Consider the following 18,659-nt stretch of genomic DNA (forward strand, 5'->3'; position numbering starts at 1 on the left):
TATCACTTTTCGGATCTTTCTCCTTTTATAGAACCCCCCCTTAATATTTCTTGCAGGGCCGGCTTAGTGGTCACATATTCTTTCAGTTTCTGCCAGTCTTGGAAGCTCTCCCTCTCTCCATCCATTCTAAATGACAGCCTTGCCGGATAAAGTATTCTTGGCTGCATGTTCTTCTCGTTTAGTACCCTGAATATGTCTTGGCAGGCCTTTCTGGCTTGCCAGGTCTCTGTGGATAGGTCTGACCTTATTCTAATGTTCCTCCCTCTGTACGTAAGGAATCTCTTCCCTCTAACTGCCCTTAAGATGGTTTCCTTGGTTCTAAGATTTGCAAGTTTTACTATTACATGCTGGGGTGTTGGCCTGTTTTCCTTGATCTTGGGAGAGGTCCTTTCTGCGTCTAGGACACAAATGTTTCATTCTCCAGATTAGGGACGTTCTCAGCTATGATTTGCTCAAATATATCTTCTAGTCCTATCTCTCTCTCCACCCCCTCAGGGATTCTAATAATTCTGACATTGGAATGTTTCATGGTGTCACTTACTTCTCTGATTCTATTTTCATGGATTCTGAGTTGTTTCTCCTTGGCCTCCTCTCTTCCCTTCTTGTCTATTAATTTGTCTTCTAGATCACTAATTCTTTCTTCTGCCTCGCTTACCCTAGCTGTCAGATTATGTAGTTTAGATTGGATCTCATTGATAGCATTTTTAAGTTCTGCCAGTTCAGCTTTCATTTCTGCCCTTAGAGACTCTATGTTGCCATTAATCAATTTCTCCATTCTCGCTATTGTCTTCACAGTTGCTACCCTGAATTCCATCTCTGACATCTTGGTTATATCTGTATCCATTTGTAAATCTGTGGCAGAGGTCTCAGTCTCTGAGTCCTTCCTATTTTGGGGGTTCCTCCTCCTAGTCATTCTGTTGAGGGGTGTTTGAGGGAATGTACAGAGTCCAAATTATTGACCACAACCCAAGCAAGATGCACCTGTTTTATAGGGACCTTAGGGTTGTCAGCCTCTTGTTCTCCCCGCCTGTCTTCTGGGCGAGGGGCCTGCCGTGCTGTTACTCAGGCAACCCTATTTGGGCAGAGTTGCCCTGCCCCCTGTGGCAGGGGATGGGCTCAGTGAAAACCGGTTTTCTGGGGCTTTTGTTCTCTGGCGGCTTTCCCTGGTGGCTTACCGCATCTTTGCCGAGAGTCAGAGCAGAAGAGATCATTTCCAACCCTCTGCCTCAGAGCAGAGAGATGACAGTCTGTTCTTCAGTGAACTCTCCAGGCCACACTATCTCCTTTTCTGTTTGTGCTGCTATAAACTGTAGCGTCCTGGGTTGTGCGCCCCTCAGCAGCGCTCCCAGTCCTCGCCTCCAGGTTGGGGCACGTCTCTGCCCTTTGTGCTTCTAAAACCGCTAGCCGCCCCCAGTTTGCCCGCACGGCCCTGCCGCTCTGGGTTTCAATCCGGGGGTCTGCCCAAAGTCCTTTCCCTGCCACTGCCAATCTGCGAGTCTGTGCCCAGTCCCCAGCACAGGAGACTATCGCTTACCAGTGGTGTAGGGTCCCCACAGCTCCCTCCTCCTGCCGTTTATCTTCTGATATGTGCCCGCAGAATCATGGCTTCCCACTTCATACCTTGAAACCAACCCCCTGCGATATTCTGTTTATAGAGATCCAGATATATCTTCTTACATCTCAGGCTGATTTCGTGGGTGTTCAAAGTGGTCTGGTAGATATCCAGCTCAATTCCGGGGGCCAGCTGGAATAGGGTCCCCTACTCCTCCGCCATCGTTTCCTCCCCCCCCATTCTTTTAATAGTGTCTTTCAAAGAGGAATTCTTAATTTTGGGAAAGCTTATATTCAGTTTTTTATCTAATGATTTTACTTTTGGTAGTGTATTTAAGAAATCTTTGATCTAAGTTGAAACAGATTTTCATATATTTTTTTTCTTTTAGAAGTGTTATAATTTTTGTTTTATATTTAGCTCTATAATCTATTTTGAATAAATTTTTATACTTAGTACCAGCTCTGGATTTAAGTATATTTGTTTGTTTTTGCATACAAATGCCCAAATTTTCCAGCACCATTTATTGAAAAGGCAACCTATTCTTTATTGAATTGCCTGTTTACCCTTGTGGTAAATTAGTTGACCAGATGTATATGGGGTCTATATTTGGACTTTCTCTCTCTTTTTTTTTTTTTTAAGTTGGCTCCATGCCCATTGTGGAACGCAATACAGGGCTTGAACTCACAGCCCTGAAATCAAGACCTGAGCTGAGATCAAGAATTGGACACTTAGGGGTGCCTGGGTGGCTCAGTCGTTAAGCATCTGCCTTCAGCTCAGGTCATGATCCCAAGGTCCTGGGATCAAGCCCCACATTGAGCTCCCTGTTCAGCAGGGAGCCTCCTTCTCCGAACTCTCCCACTCCCCCTGCTTGTCTTCCCTCTCTCGGTGTGTCTCTCTCTGTCAAATAAATAAATAAAGTCTTAAAAAAAAAAACAAAAAAAGAACTGGACACTTAATTGACAAAGCTACCCAGGCATCCCTGGACTCTTTTTTCCCCCCCACTCCTTTCTTTGTCTGTCTTGATGCCACTACTACATAGTCTTGATTAATGTAGCCTTATAAGTCTGGAGCTCAGTATAAATCTCCAACATTATATCCCTTTTCAATTTGTTTTTATTATTCTAGATTCTTTGCATTTCCATATGGATTTTAGAGTCAGCAATTTTCACAAAAAAAAGCCTACTGGGATTTTGATTTGGATTGAGTTAAATCTACCTCATTTTGTGATAATTTACATGTAATTAACACTGTATTACTCAATATGTGAATACAGTATATGTCTCCATTTTTATGGGACTTCTTTTTGTCAGCCTTGTTTTATAATTTTTAGTACACAGGTCTTACACATCTCTTGTCAGATTTAGCCCTCTCTGTTTCATATTTTTGATACTATTTAATCTATTTTAAAATTCAGTTTTTAACTGTTGAAAGTATAGAGAAATAAAATTAACTTATGGATAATGATCTTATATCTGGTAAACTTGCAAAACTTACTTTTTAGCCCTAGTAGCTTTTTTGGTAAATCCTATAGCATTTTCTATATAGATGATAATGTTATTTGTGAATAAGTTTTACTTCTTTACATTCAGTATATCTTTCATTTCTTTTTCTTGCCTCATTGCACAGGCGAGACCATCCAGTGCAATGATGAATTTAAATGGTGAGAGTGGACATCCTTTCCTTGTTCCTGATCTTTTGGGGAATGCTTTCTCCTAAGTGTAAGTTTTATAGCTCCCCTTTATGAGCACAACAAATTTTTATTCCTGTTTGCTGAGAGTTTTTATTGGGAATGGATGTTGGATTTTGTCAAATGTTTTTTGGGCATCTTTTGAGGTGATCATATGTGGGGTTTTTTAGTCTTTCATTTTTTTTTTAAGTTTTTTATTTTAATTTTAGTTACCATACAGTGTTATAGTAGTTTCAGGTGTATAATGTAGTGATTCAGCAATTCCATACTTCACCCTGTACTCATCTCAGCAAGTGCAACCTGTTTTTTTAATGTTTCAAGTTTTATTTAAATTCTAGCTAGTTAACATATAGTGTAATATTGGTTTCATCACTTACATATAACACCCAGTGTTTATCACAAGTGCCCTCCATAATACCCATCACCCATTTAGCCCATTTCCTACCCACCTCCCCTCCAGCAACCCTATTTGTTCTCTATTGTCAAGAGTCTCTTATGGTTTGCTTCCCCTTTTTTTCCTTCCTCCTGTGTCCATCTGTTTTGATTCTTAAATTCCATATATGAGGTAAATGACGTTTTTTTTTTTAAAACAGCCTTTTATTTTTGTTAACACAATGCACTGACCTTATTCAGATTTCACCAGTTTTACCTTCACTCTTTTGTGTGTGTGGAGTATATATTTAGTTCTATGAAATGTTATCCCATATACATTCCTGTAACTGCCACTATATTCAAAGATACAGAACAGTTACATCACAGGCATGCCTTGTGCTGCTCTTGTATAGTCACAGCCAACTCCCCCCGCCCTCCTCCCCCGTCTTCCTCTGCCAACCACTAATCTGTTCTCTGTCTCTATGATTTTAGTTACTTCAAGAATGTTATATAAAAGAAGTCATATAGTATGTTACATTTTGGGAATGCCTTTCAGTGTAGTTCTCTTGAGATCCACCCAAACTTAGTATGTACCAATACTTCATTCCTTTTACTGATGAGTAGTATTCCATAGTATGAAAGTACCTCAGTTTGTTAAACCATTCACCCACTGAAGGACATTTGGATTGTTTCGTTTTTGGCTATTATAGATGAAGGTGCTTTGAACATTTCCATACAGGTTTTTGTGTGAATATAATGTCTTCTTTCTGGGATAAATGCTCAAGAGTGCAGTTGCTGAGTCACATGGTAAATAAATGTTTAGTTTTGTAAAATACTCATGGGTACACCATTTAAGTTCCCACTAGCAATGTTTGAGTGATCGTTTCTCCACCTTCTTGCCCGCATCTGGTATCAGCACTACTTTTTATTTTGGCCATTCCAGCAGATTTCTAGCAATATCTCCTTGATTAGTAAGAGTGATGAGTTTAGTGTAAGCAGTTCCTCTCAGGGAGAGCTGGATAGCTGAGCATATCTGAGTAAGAGCTCTGTATTAAGGCTTTACTCTTCTTGGAAAAGAGACTGGTATTCTCCCTATGGGTAGGTAAAGAGCTTATAAGGCCCTGGTCATGGGTGGCTGTTGCTGTCATTTTGTTAGGTCTTCATGGCATGTCCTTGCATTTCTGTTCATTCTCTTTACTTAGACACCCTCTATCCCTCAAGAGTGGTTGACAGGTGTTAGTGTGTCTTAAGATCTAATCTGACCACTGAACGGACCTGGCAAAGACAGTCTAACAAGTGAGAGGAAAGGGACAAGTCTCCTCCTGGGTTGGCTCATGTGGGTGGTTGGCAGGCAGGGACCCATGGACTCAGGTCTAGGGTGTCCACCTAAGCATCTTCAGATACCACATCTTAAGAGGGCAATCCCTAGCATTTCATCTCAGCTAATCAGAGCCATGAAAAGTGGTTGACTCTGGGAGCAATGGGTAGATGTGTATCATTACCTAGAGTACTGTATTTCTTCTATTTAGGTGGAATTTACTTACAGGAAATGCAAAATCTTAAGTTTGCTAGTGTATGAGTACAAACAATTTGTACATCTCTACAACCCAAACTTTATCAAACAACAGATTACTACCATCCCAGATAGCTCCCTTCTGGCCCATCCCAGTAAACCCTCAACCCTATCCCTCCGAGGTGTCACTGGTCTTGATTTTATTTTATCATAGATTAATTTTTCCCACTGTACAATTTTGCATGAATGGAATCATACATACTCTTGTGTAGGCTTCTTTCAGTATAGTTTCTGAGCTTCATCCATGCTGTTGCATACATCAGTAGTCTTTTCCTTTTTATTTATTTTTTAAAGATGTTATTTATTTATTTGACAGAGATACCGAGAGCAGGAACACAAGCAGGGGGAGTGGGAGAGGGAGAAGCAGGCTTCCCACCAAGCAGGGAGCCTGATGCGGGGCTCGATCTCAGGACCCTGGGATCGTGACTGGAGTTGAAGGCAGACACTCAACAACTGAGCCACCCAGGCACCCCAATTTTTTCCTTTTTAATGCTGAGTGGCATCCCATCACATAAATATACAACTGTTTATACATTCTCTTTGGTAGACACCTTAATGGCTTCTAGTCCTTAGTTATTGTGAAAAACTTGTTATTGGTATTCTTATGCTAGGTTTTTTGTTTTGGTAAACCTATGTTTTCATTTCCTTTAGATGAATACCTAGAGTAAGTTTGGGTGTATTAGTTTCCTAGCCTTGCTGTAACAAATTACCACAAACTGAGAGGCTTAAACAAAAGAAATCTACTCTCTCACAGTTTAGAAGATGGGAGTTCAAAATCAACCTGTTGGCAGGGTTGGTTCCTTCTGGAGGTTCTGAGGGAGATCTGTTCCTCACCTCTCTCCTGGCTTCTGGTGGTTGCTGGCAATCCTTAGCATTCCTTGGCTTGTTGCTGTGTCACTCTAGTCTGTGCCTTTCTTCCTTCTGTGTATCTCTGTATCCAAGTCTCTCTCTCCTTGTAAGGATGCCAGTTGTTGAATTAAGACTCACCCTAATTTAGTATGACCTCATCTTAACTTCATCACATCTGCAAACACCTGATTTCAAAATAAGTCCACATTCACATGTTCCAGGTAGACCTGAATTTTGGTGGGATACCATTCAACCTGATACACTGGGTCACAAGGCTACAGTATATGTAGTTTTATGAGAAGTGACCATTTCTCAAAGTGGTTGTACCATTTTTCACTTCCATGAACATATGAGAAGAGAGTTCCTATTGTCTCACATCCTGACAGTTTTCATCATATCTGTGATGGATATGTAGTGCTATCTAATGGGGGCTTTAATTTCAATTTCCCTGATGGTTAAGTGTTGAGTACTTTTGCTTTTTGATCATTCATATATATATCATACACCTTACTTTGTGAAATAGCCATTCAAATCTTCTTCCAGCTTCCAGTTTGTTGCATTTTTAAAATTGTTGAGCTCTGGGAGTTCTTTATTAATTCTGGCCACCAGTTCTTTGTCATATGTACATTTGCAAAAATTTTTCTTAGTCTGAAACTCTTCTGTTTATTTTTTTAAGTTAATTTTGATGAGCAGATGTTTAATTTTGAGGAAGTCTAATTTTTCTTTTAAATTTTTATTGTCATGAAGATAATCTATATTTTCTAAATGCTGTATAGTTTTAGCTTTTACATTTAAGTCTGTGATCCATCTTGAAGTAACTTTTGTGTACAGTGTGAGGCAGGGATCAAGGTTTTTCTCATTCATATAGATACCCAGTGGCTCTAGCATCATTTGCTAAAAAGACTTGCCTTCCCCTCCTTAAATTGCTTTGTTGAAAATCCAGTGACTGGCTAAGGGTGGGTCTGTTTTACACTTTCAGTTTTATTTCTTCCCATTAATAGGCCTCTCCTTAACCACACTGTCTATTACTGTAGGACCATCAGAAGTCTTGAAGTCAGGTAGTGTAAGTTTTTCTTTTTAAAGATTGCTTTGGGTAATGTAGGTCCTCTGCATTTCCACTTAAATTTTAGGATCAGCTTCTCTTTAAAAAAAAAAAAAAAAAAAAACTAAGGAAAAAAAGGGAAAGGAAAAAGAAGGGAAAGGAGGCAGCAAGGGAGGGATGAAGGAAAAACGGAGAGAGAAAGAACACCTGGGTAGTGTTTACTATTGAAATTTTAGTGTACCTATAGATAATTTACATCTTATCAAGTCTTGTAACCCACTCTTTAGATCTTTTAAATGTGTGTGCTAATAGGGACATTTATAGCTTGAAGTGCTTATATTAGAAGAGAAGAAAGGTCTATGATCAGTGACTTAAGCTTTTTACCTTAAGAAGTCACGGACATGGCATATTATGAAAGTTGTCCGATCTCCAGGGATTGTGATTAATGTTGAAAACATCTCCCTTTTACTTGTGCACCAATGTCACAGAATTCTGAAACTTGTTTGAAAGCAGTGAAATGCCCAGCATGCCTTCTCTCAAGGGCCAGTGTCTAAGACCATTCACTTAACCCACAGCTATACTTTTCATTCCTCAACAGCAGCTTCAGAAGGAAAATTTTCTTTAAGGAACCATTAGGCATTGATTGTTTTTTTCTCTTTCTTTTGTAAAGTTTTGAGTTCATGTACAATTACTGAAGTATTTAGTGGTCTAAAAAGTCACTTAGCACAAGAGCAGTTGGAGATTTTAACAGAATTTATGAACTGCTTAATTTTCTTTTACATCCTAAAAAATGTTATGATTAACCATTCTGTTGGTAAAATTTTATTTTTTATTTTTATTTTTTAAAGAGGGAGGAAGAGAGAAAAAGAGAGGATGGGGGAGGAGCAGAGGGAGAGTGAGAGCCTTAAGCAGGCTCCACACCCAGCACGGAGCCTGATGGGGTGCTTGATCTCAAAACTCTGAGATCATGACCTGAGTTGGACGCTTAACCAACTGAGCCACCCAGGCACCCCTGTAAAATTTTTTTATTTCTTTTATTCTAGAACTTCTGCGTGTTTGAAAGCATGTTAAATTTTAGATTCCCAAGGTGGACATTGTAATTCTAAACAGCTTTTAGTTAAAATTTGCCACATTACTAGATAGGCATGAAAATTATGATAAAAAAAGAAAAAAAAATTATGATGAATGAAGCTATGGCTTCCATAAGTGATGCTAACTGTATTTAAATCAGCCACCATATTTAATAGGGAAGACACACAGAAGTGCTTCGTCCACACTGAAAGCTTTATCACCCAGTGGGGATATAAGCAAACCAAGGAGAAGGCAGATGGAACACTCTGGTAAGTTACTCCATCTCTTTCTTGTAGAAAAAAAAATCACTAAAGAAATCTGTAGTAAGTTACATAGTTATTTTTATTTAGATTTATTTAAATTCCATTTAGTTATCACAGTGTTATATTAGTTTCAGGTGTATAATCAAGTGATTCAGTAATTCCATATATCATCCTGTGCTTATCACAAGTGCCCTCCTTAATCCCCAACACCCATTTAACCCCATCCCCCCACTCACCTCCCCTCTGGGACCATCAGTTTGTTCTCTACAGTTAAGAGTCTGTTTCTTGGTTTGTCTCTTTTTTTCCTTTGCTCATTTGTTTTATTAAAGTCCACATATGAGTGACATCACATTGGTATTTGTCTTTTTCTGACTGACTTATTTCACTTAGCATTATACTCTGTAGCTCCATCCATGTCATTGCAAATGACAAGATATCATTCTTCTTTGTGGCCGAATAATATCCCATTGTGTGTATGTCTATATACATATAACATCATATAACAATGTATATATATACACACACATATATACACATACACATACATATAACATCTTCTTTATTCATTCATCTATCAATGAACACCTGGGCTGTTTCCGTAATTTGGCTGTTGTAAATAATGCTGCTGTAAACATTGAGGTCCATGTATCCCTCTGAATCAGTATTTTTGTATTCTTTGGGTAAATACCTAGTGGTGCAATTGCTGGATCATATGGTAGTTCTGTTTTTCAATTTTGAGGAACTTCCATACTGTTTTCCACGGTGGCTGCATCAATTTGTATTCCCACCAAACAGTGCTAGAAGGTTGGTTCCTTTTTCTCAACATCCTTGCCAACACCTGTTGTTTCTTGGGTTTTGATTTTAGCCATTCTGACAGGTATGAGTGATATCTCATCATGGTTTTGATTTGCATTTCCCTGATGATCAGTGATGTTGAGCATCTTTTCATCTGTCTTTTGGCCATCTGGATGTCTTCTTTGGAGAAATGTCTGTTCATGTCTTCTGCCCATTGGATTATTTGTTTTTTGGGTGTTGAGTTTTGTAAGCTCCTAATATATTTTGGACACTAACCCTTTACTGCATAGGTCATTTGCCAATATATATCCCCATTCAGTAGGTTGCCTTTTAGTTTAGTTTTTTTTTTTAATTGTTTCCTTTGCTGTGCAGAGCTTTTTTATTTTGATGTTGTCCCAATAGTTTAGTTTTGCTTTTATTTCCCTTGCCTCAGGAGACATTTCTAGGAAAATGCTGCTACAGCCACTGTCAGAGACATTACTGCCTGTGCTGTCTTCTAGCATTTTTTATGGTTTCAGGTCTCACATTTAGGTCTTTAATCCATTTTGAGTTTATTTTCGTGTATGGTGTAAGAAAGTGGTCTAGTTTCATTCTTTTGCATGTAGCTGACCAGTTTTCCCAACACCATTTGTTGAAGAGAATATCCCATTGTATATTCTTTCCTGCATTATCACAGATTAACTGACCATAATTGTGGGTTTATTTCTGGGTTCTGTATTCTGTTTCATTGATCTATATGTCTGTTTCTGTGCCAGTACCATACTATTTTGATTACTACAACTTTTGTAATATAACTTCAAGTCTGGAATTATGATACCTCCAACTTTGCTTTTCTTTTTCAAAACTGCTTTGTCAATTTGGGGTCTTTTGTGGTGCCATATAAATTTCAGGATTGTTCTGTGAAAAATGATGTTGGTATTTGATAGGGGTTGCATTAAATGTATAGACATTTTTAACAATATTGTTCTTCCAGTCTAGGAGTATAGAATCTTTCCATTTCCTTGCATTGTCTTCATTATCTTTCATTGGTGTTTTATAGTTTTCACAGTACAGGTCTTTCACCTCTTTGGTTAGGTTTATTCCTAGGTATCTTACTATTTTGGGAGCAATTGTAAATGGGATTTTCTTAATTTTTCTTTCTGTTGCTTTATTATCGGTGTATAGAAATGCAGCACATTTCTCCAAATTGATATTGTATCCTGCAACTTTACTGAATTTTGGTGGAGTACTTAGGGTTTTCTATATACAGTCTCATGTCATCTGCAAGTAGTGAAATTTTTACTTCTTCCTTACCAATTTGGATTCCTTTTATTTCTATATATTGTGAATTGCTGTGGCTAGTACATCCAATATGAATAAAAGTGGGGAGAGTGGACATCCTTGTCTTGTTCCTGACCTTAGGGGAAAAGCAGTCAGTTTTTTCCCCATTGAGCATGATGTTAGCTCATATATATTTTTCTTATATGGCCTTCATTATGTTGAAGTATGTTCCCTCTAACCCTACTTTGTTGAGGGTTTTTATTATGAATGCTGTACAAATGCTTTTTCTGAGTCTACAGAAATGATCATACAGTTTTTATACTTTCTCTTATTGATGTGATATATCACATTGATTGATTTACAAATATTGAATCACCCTTGCATCTCAGGAATAAATCTGACTTGATCGTGGTGAATGATTTTTTTTTTTAGATTTTATTATGTTAGTCACCATACAATACATCATTAGTTGTTTTTTTTTTTTTTTTTAGATTTTATTCATTTATTTGACAGCGAGACAGCAAGAGAGGGAATACAAGCAGGGGGAGTGGGAGAGGGAGAAGCAGGCTTCCCGCCGAACAGGGAGCCTGATGCGGGGCTCGATCACAGGACCTGGAATCATGACCTGAGCCGAAGGCAGATGCTTAACGACTGAGCCACCCAGGCGCCGCAATACCTCATTAGTTTTTGATGTAGTGATCCACGATCCATTGTTTGCGTATAACACCCAGTGCTCCATGCAGTACATGCCCTCCTTAATACCCATCACCAGGCTAACCAATTCCCCTCCCCTCTAAAACCCTGTTTGTTTCTTAGAGTCCATAGTCTCTCATGGTTCATCTCTCCCTCCGATTTCCCTCCCTTCATTTTTTCCTTCCTTCTCCTAATGTCCTCCATGCTATTCCTTATGTTCCATAAATAAGTGAAACCATATGATAATTGACTTTCTCTGCTTATTTCACTTAGCATAATCTCCTCCAGTCCCATCCATGTTGATATAAAAGTTGGGTATTCATCCTTTCTGATGGCTGAGTAATATTCCATTGTATATATGGACCACATCTTCTTTATCTATTCATCTGTTGAAGGGCATCTCGGCTCTTTCCACAGTTTGGCTATTGCAGACATTGCTGCTATGAACATTGGGGTGTGTGTCCCTTCTTTTCACTACATCTGTGTCTATGGGGTAAATACCCAGGAGTGCAATTGCTGGGTCATAGGGTAGCTCTATTTTTAATTTTTTGAGGCACCTCCACACTGTTTTCCAAAGTGGCTATACCAACTTGCATTCCCACCAACAGTGTAAGAGGGTTCCCCTTTCTCCACAACCTCGCCAACATTGGTTGTTTCTTTCCCTGTCCATTTTTGCCATTCTAACTGGAGTAAGGTGGTATCTCAGTGTGCTTTTGATTTGAATTTCTCTGATGGCTAATGATGATGAACTTTTTTCATATCTGTTAGCCATTTGTATGTCCTCTTTGGAGAAATGTCTGTTCATATCATCTGCCCATTTTTTGACTTGATTATTTGTTTTTTGGGTGTTGAGTTTGAGAAGTTCTTTATAGATCTTAGATACCAGCCCTTTATCTGTGGTGTCATTTGCAAATATCTTCTCCCATTCTGTGGGTTGCCTCTTTGTTTTGTTGACTGTTTCCTTTGCTGTACAGAAGCTTTTTATCTTGATAAAGTCCCAAAAGTTCATTTTTGCTTTTGTTTCACTAGCTTTTGGAGCTGTATCTTGAAAGAAGTTGCTGTGGCTGATGTCAAAGAGGTTACTGCCTATGTTCTCCTCTACGATTTTGATGGACTCCTGTCTCACATTGAGGTCTTTCATCCATTTTGAGTTTATCTTTGTGAATGGTGTTAGAGAATGGTCGAGTTTCATTCTTCTGCATGTGGCTGTCCAATTTTCCCAGCACCATTTATTGAAGAGACTGTCTTTTTTCCATTGCATGTTTTTTCCTGCTTTGTCAAAGATTATTTGACCATAGAGTTGAGGGTCCATATCTGGGCTCTCTGTTCTGTTCCATTGGTCTGTATGTCTGTTTTTGTGCCAGTACCATGCTGTCTTGGTGATTACTGCTTTGTAATATAGCTTGAAATCAGGCAACGTGATGCCCCCAACTTTGTTTTTCTTTTTCAACATTTCCTTGGCAATTCGGGGTCTTTTCTGATTCCATACAAATTTTAGGATTGTTTATTCCAGCACTTTGAAAAATGTCATTGGAATTTTGATCAGGATGGCATTGAAGGTATAGATTGCTCTGGGTAGCATAGACATTTTAACAATGTTTATTCTTCCGATCCATGAGCATGGAATATTTTTCCATCTTTTTGTGTCTTCTTCAATTTCTTTCATGAGTGTTCTGTAGTTCCTAGAGTATAGATCCTTTACCTCTTTGGTTAGGTTTATTCCGAGGTATCTTATGGGTTTTGGTGCTATTGTAAATGGAATAGTTTCTCTAATTTCTCTTTCTACAGTTGTGTTGTTAGTGGATAAGAAAGCAACTGATTTCTGTGCATTGCTTTTGTATCCTGCCACATTACTGAATTGCTATATGAGTTCTAGTAATTTGGGGGTGGAGTCTTTTGGGTTTTCCACATCAAGTATCATGTCGTCTGCGAAAAGAGAGTGTTTGACTTCTTGTTTGCCAATTTGAATACCTTTTATTTCTTTTTTGTTGTCTGATTGCTGTTGCTAGGACTTCTAGTACTATGTTGAACAATAGTGGCGAGAGTGGGCATCCTTGACGTGTTCCTGATCTTAAGGGAAAGGCTCTCAGCTTTTCCCCATTGAGGATGATATTCACTGTGGGTTTTTCATAGATGGATTTTATGAACTTGAGGAATGTTCCCTCTATCCCTATGCTCTGAAGCGTTTTAATCAGGAAAGGATGTTGTATTTTGTCAAATGCTTTTTCTGCAACAATTGAGAGGACCATATGGTTCTTCTCCCTCCTCTTATTAATGTGTTCTATCACACTGATTGATTTGCAAATGTTGAACCACCCTTGCATCCCGGGGATAAATCCCACTTGGTCGTGGTGGATGATCCTTTTAATGTATTGTTGGATCCTATTAGCTAGGATTTTGTTGAGGATTTTGGAATCCAGATTCATCAGGGGTATCGGTCTGAAATTCTCCTTTTTGATGGGGTCTTTGCCTGGTTTGGGGATTAAGGTAATGCTGCCCTCATAGAATGAGTCTGGAAGTTTTCCTTCTGTTTCTGTTTTTTGAAACAGCTTCAGGAGAGTAGGTATTATTTCTTCTTTGAATGTTTGGTAGAATTCCCCAGGGAATCCATCAGGCCCTGGACTCTGGTTTTTGGGAGGTTTTTGATCACTGCTTCAATCTCGTTACTGGTTATTGGCCTATTCAGGTTGTCGATTTCTTCCTGTTTCAGTCTTGGCAGCTTATAGGTTTCCAGAAAGGCATCCATTTCATCCAGATTGCTCAGTCTATTGGTGTATATTTGTTGATAAGAATTTCTAATAATTGTTTCTATTTCCTTGGTGTTAGTCGTGATCTCTCCCCTTTCATTTTTAATTTTATTAATTTGGGTCCTTTCTCTTCTTTTGGATAAGTCTGGCCAGTGGTTTATCGATCTTATTCTTTCAAAGAACCAACTTCTAGTTTCGTTGATCTAATTGACTGTGTTTCTGGTTTCTAATTCATTGATCTCTGCTGTAATCGTAACTATTTCTCTTCTAATGCATGGCTTAGGCATCGTTTGTTGCTTTTTCTCTAGTTCTTTAAGGTGGAGAGTTAGTTGGTGAATTCGGGAATTTTCTATTTTTTTGAGTGAGGCTTGGATAGCTGTGTATTTCCCCCTTAGGACCGCCTTTGCAGTATCCCATAGGTTTTGGACCGATGTGTTTTCATTCTCATTGATTTCCATGAATTGTTTAAGTTATTCTTTGATTTCCTGGTTGACCCAAACATTCTTGAGCAGAGTGGTCTTTAGCTTCCAAGTGTTTGAATTTCTGCCAAATTTTTTTCTTGTGATTGAGTTCCAGTTTTAAAGCATTGTGTTCTGAGAAGATGCAGGGAATAATCTCTATTTTTTGGTATCGGTTGAGACCTGATTTGTGACCCAGTATGTGGTCTGTTCTGGAGAAAGTTCCATGTGTGCTCGAGAAGAATGAGTATTCTGTTGTTTTAGGGTGGAATGTTCTGTAAATATCTATGAGGTCCATCGGGTCCAGTGTATCATTCAAAGCTCTTGTTTCCTTGTTGATTTTCTGCTTAGATGATCTGTCCATTGCTGAGAGATGAGTATTGAGGTCTCCTACAATTAACGTATTGTTATCAATATGACTCTTTGTTTTGGTTCACAGTTGGCTTATGTAGATGGCTGCTCCCATGTTGGGGGCATAGATATTTACAATTGTTAGATCTTCTTCTTGGATAGACCCTTTAAGAATGATACAGTGTCCTTCTGTCTCTCTAATTACAGACTTTAGTTTAAAATCTAATTTGCCTGATATAAGAATTGCTACCCCAGCTTTCTTTTGAGGTCCATTGGCATGGAAGATGGATCTCCATCCCTTCACTTTCAGTCTGGATGTATCTTTAGGTTCAAAATGAGTCTCTTGTAGACAGCATATGGACGGGTTCTGTCTTTTTATCCAGTCTGCAACCCTGTGCTGTTTTATGGGAGCATTTAGGCCATTCACGTTGAGCGTGATTATTGAAAGATATGAATTAATTGTCATGTTGCCTGTGAAGACGTTTTTATAGATTGTCCCTGTAAATTTCTGTTGTATATCACTCTTGGGGTCTTTCTCCTTTTATAGAACCCTCCTTAATATTTCTTGCAGGGCCGGCTTAGTGGTCACATACTCTTTCAGTTTCTGCCAGTCTTGGAAGCTCTGCATCTCTCCATCCATTCTAAATGACAGCCTTGCTGGATAAAGTATTCTTGGCTGCATGTTTTTCTTGTTTAGTACCCTGAATATGTCTTGCCAGGCCTTTCTGGTCTGCCAGGTCTCTGTGGATAGGTCTGACGTTATTCTGATGTTCCTCCCTCTGTACAAAAGGAATCTCTTCCCTCTAACTGCCCTTAAGATGGTTTCCTTGGTTCTAAGATTTGCAAGTTTTACTATTACATGCTGGGGTGTAGGCCTGTTTTCCTTGATCTTGGGAGGGGTCCTCTCTGCCTCTAGGATGCAAATGTTTGTTTCATTCCCCAGATTAGGGAAGTCCTCAGCTATGATTTGCTCAAATACATCTTCTAGTCCTCTCTCTCTCCACTCCCTCTGGGATTCCAATTATTCTGACATTGGAACGCTTCATGGTGTCACTTATTTCTCTGATTCTATTTTCATGGATTCTGAGTTGTTTTTCCCTGGCCTCCTCTCTTCCCTTTTTATCTATTATATTGTCTTCCAGGTCCCTTATTCATTCTTCAGCCTCACTTACCCTAGCCGTTAGATTATCTAGATTGGATTGGATCTCATTGATAACATTTTTAAGTTCTGCTAGTTCAGCTTTCATTTCTGCCCTTAGAGACTCTATGTTGCCATTAATTGATTTCTCCAATCTAGCTATTGTCTTCACAATTGCTAGCCTGAATTCCATCTCTGATATCTTGGTTATATCTGCATCCATTTGTAAATCTGCAGCATAAGTCATAATCTCTGAGTCTTTTCTATTTTGGGGGTTCCTCCTCCTAGTCATTCTGTTGATGGGTGGATGAGGGAATGTATAGAGTCCAAATTATTGACCAGAACCCCAGCAAGATGCACCTGTTTTAAAGGGACCTTAGGGTTGCTGGCCTCTTGTTCTCTCAGCCTGTCTTCTGGGGGAGGGGCCTGCCGCCCTGTTACTCAGGCAACCCTATTTGGGCGGATTTGCCCTGCCCCCCTGTGGCAGGGGAATGGGCTCAGGGGGAATCAGTTTTTGGGGCTTTTGTTCTCTGGCGGCTTTCCCTGGCGGTTCTCCGTGTCTCTTCCGCGAGTCAGAGCAGAAGAGACCGTTTCCAGCCCTCTGCCTCAGAGCAGAGACTGCAGTCTGTTCTTCAGTGAGCTCTCCAGGCCACACTGTCTCCATTTCTGTCCGTGCTGCTATAAACTGCAGCGGCCTGGGTTGTGCGCCCCTCTGCAGCGCTCCCAGTCCTGCCTCCAGTTTGGGGCACATCTCTGCCCTTTGTGCTTCTAAAACCGCCAGCTACTCCCAGTTCATATGCGCGACCCCGCCACTCTGGGTTTCTGTCTCGGGGGCTGCCCTAAAGTCCTTTCCCTGCCACTACCGGTCTGCGAGTCTGTGCCCCGTCCCCAGCGAGCGAGGCTGTCACTCACCGGCGGTGTAGGATCCTCATGGCCAGGCTCTCTCCCACTGCCGTTTATCCTGACATCTGCCAGCTGAATCACGGCTCCGCGCTTCCTACCTCGAAACCAACCGCCTGCGATATTCTGTTTGTAGAGATCCAGATCTTCTTACATCTCAGGCTGGTTTCGTGGGTGCTCAGAGTGGTCTGGTAGATATCCAGCTCAATTCCCGGGACCGGTTGGAATAGGGTCCCCTACTCCTCCGCCATCTTTTCTTCCCCATCGTGAATGATTTTTTAAATGTATTCTTGGATTCTCTTTGCTAATATTTTGTGAAGGATTTTTATATCTATGTTCATCAGAGATACTGACCTGTAGTTCCCTTTTGTGATGGTGTCTTTATCTGGTTTGGTATCAGGGTGATACTGGCCTCATAGAATGAATTTGAGAAGAATAGGTTAAGTAGTTTTTTAAATAGATTTTATTTATTTGACACAGAGAGAGAGCACAAGCAGGGGGAGCAGCAGGCAGAAGGAGAGGAAGAAACAGGCTCCCCGCTGAGTATGGAGCCCGACGCGGGTCTCAATCCCAGGACCCTGGGATCATGACCCAAGCCAAAGGCAGACGCTTAACCAGCTGAGCCACCCAGCTGCCCCAAGGTTAACTATTCTTCAGATCTTTGGTAGAGGGGCACCTTGGTGGCTGAGTTGGTTAAGTGTCTGCCTTTGGCTCAGGTCTTGATCTCAGGATCCTGGGATCAAACCCTGCCTCAGGCTCTCTGCTCAGTGGGGAGTCTGCTTTTCTTTCTCCCTCTGTGCTCTCTCTCTCTCAAATAATCTTTAAAAAAAATCTCTGATAGAATTCAACAGTGAAGCTGTCTGGTACTGGACTTTTGTTTGTTGAAGTTTTTTGGTTACTGATTCAATCTCCTTACTGCTAACTGGTTTCTTCAAATTTTCTATTTCTTCCTGCTTCAGTTTTGGTAGGTTATATGTTCCTAGGAATTTATCCATTTCTTCTAGGTTGTCTAATTTGTTGGCATATAGTTTTTCATAATACTCTTTTTAAACAACTGTATTTCTGTGATGTTGGTTGTTATTTCTCCTCTTTCATTTCTAATTTTGAGTTTGTTTTGTTTTGCTTTTTGATGAGTCTGACTAGGGGTTTGTCAATTTTCTTGATGTTTTCAAAGAACCAGCTCGTTTTTTTGGTTTCTGTATCATTTATTTCTGCTCTAACCTTTATTATTTCCTTCCCTTTGCTGGTTTTGGGTGGTGTTTTGTTCTTTTTCTAGCTCTGGTAACGTTAGGTTGAGATTTTTCTTGCTTCTTCAGGTAGGGCTGTATTGCATATACTTTCCTCTTAGAACAGCTTTTGCTGCATGCCCAAAGGTTTTGGACCATTATGTTTTCATTTGTTTCCATATACTTTTTGATTTATTCTTTGATTTCTCAGTTGACCCATTCATTGTTTAGTAGCATGTTATTTACCCTTATGTATCTGTGGTCTTTCCAGATTTTTTCTTATGGTTGATTTCTAGTTTCATAGTGTTATGGTCAGAAAAGATGCATGGGATGACTTCAATCTTTTTCAATTTGTTAAGGCTTGTTTTGTGGCCTAATATATGATCTGTTCTGGAGGATGTTCCATATGCATTTGAAAAGAATGTGTATTCTGCTGTTTTAGAATGGAATGTTCTGAATATATGTAAAATCCATCTGTTTCCATGTGCCAATCAAAGCCACTGTTTCCTTGTTGCTTTTGTTTGGATGATCTGTCCATTGATGTAAGTGGGTATTAAAGTCCCCTACTGTTTGTTCTTAACTCTTTTATATATTTGGGTGCTGCCATGTTGGGTACATAACCATTTACAATTGTTGTATCTACTTGTTGGATTGCCTCCTTTACTATTATATAGTATCCTTC

At 39.6% G+C, this 18,659-nt stretch overlaps 1 protein-coding gene across 8 annotated transcripts in view; it reads left to right on the forward strand.

Annotated features, from left to right (window-relative positions):
- The window catches only part of ZNF169 (zinc finger protein 169), a 67,914-nt gene that overhangs the window by 42,013 nt on the left and 7,242 nt on the right, over window positions 1-18,659 (forward strand). For 3 of the 8 annotated variants that reach the window (XM_032397803.1, XM_032397802.1, XM_032397801.1), the window contains exon 2: window positions 3,179-3,270. The exons of the other annotated variants lie outside the window; for them this stretch is intronic. In XM_032397803.1, coding sequence (XP_032253694.1) covers window positions 3,210-3,270 — 61 coding nt within the window. In that variant the 5' untranslated portion in view covers window positions 3,179-3,209. The remainder of the gene's footprint in view (window positions 1-3,178; window positions 3,271-18,659) is intronic. 8 annotated transcript variants of the gene reach the window in all.

The sequence above is a fragment of the Phoca vitulina genome, unplaced genomic scaffold, assembly GCF_004348235.1.
Source record: "Phoca vitulina isolate PV1807 unplaced genomic scaffold, GSC_HSeal_1.0 scaffold104, whole genome shotgun sequence".
Classification (NCBI taxonomy): Eukaryota; Metazoa; Chordata; class Mammalia; order Carnivora; family Phocidae; genus Phoca; species Phoca vitulina.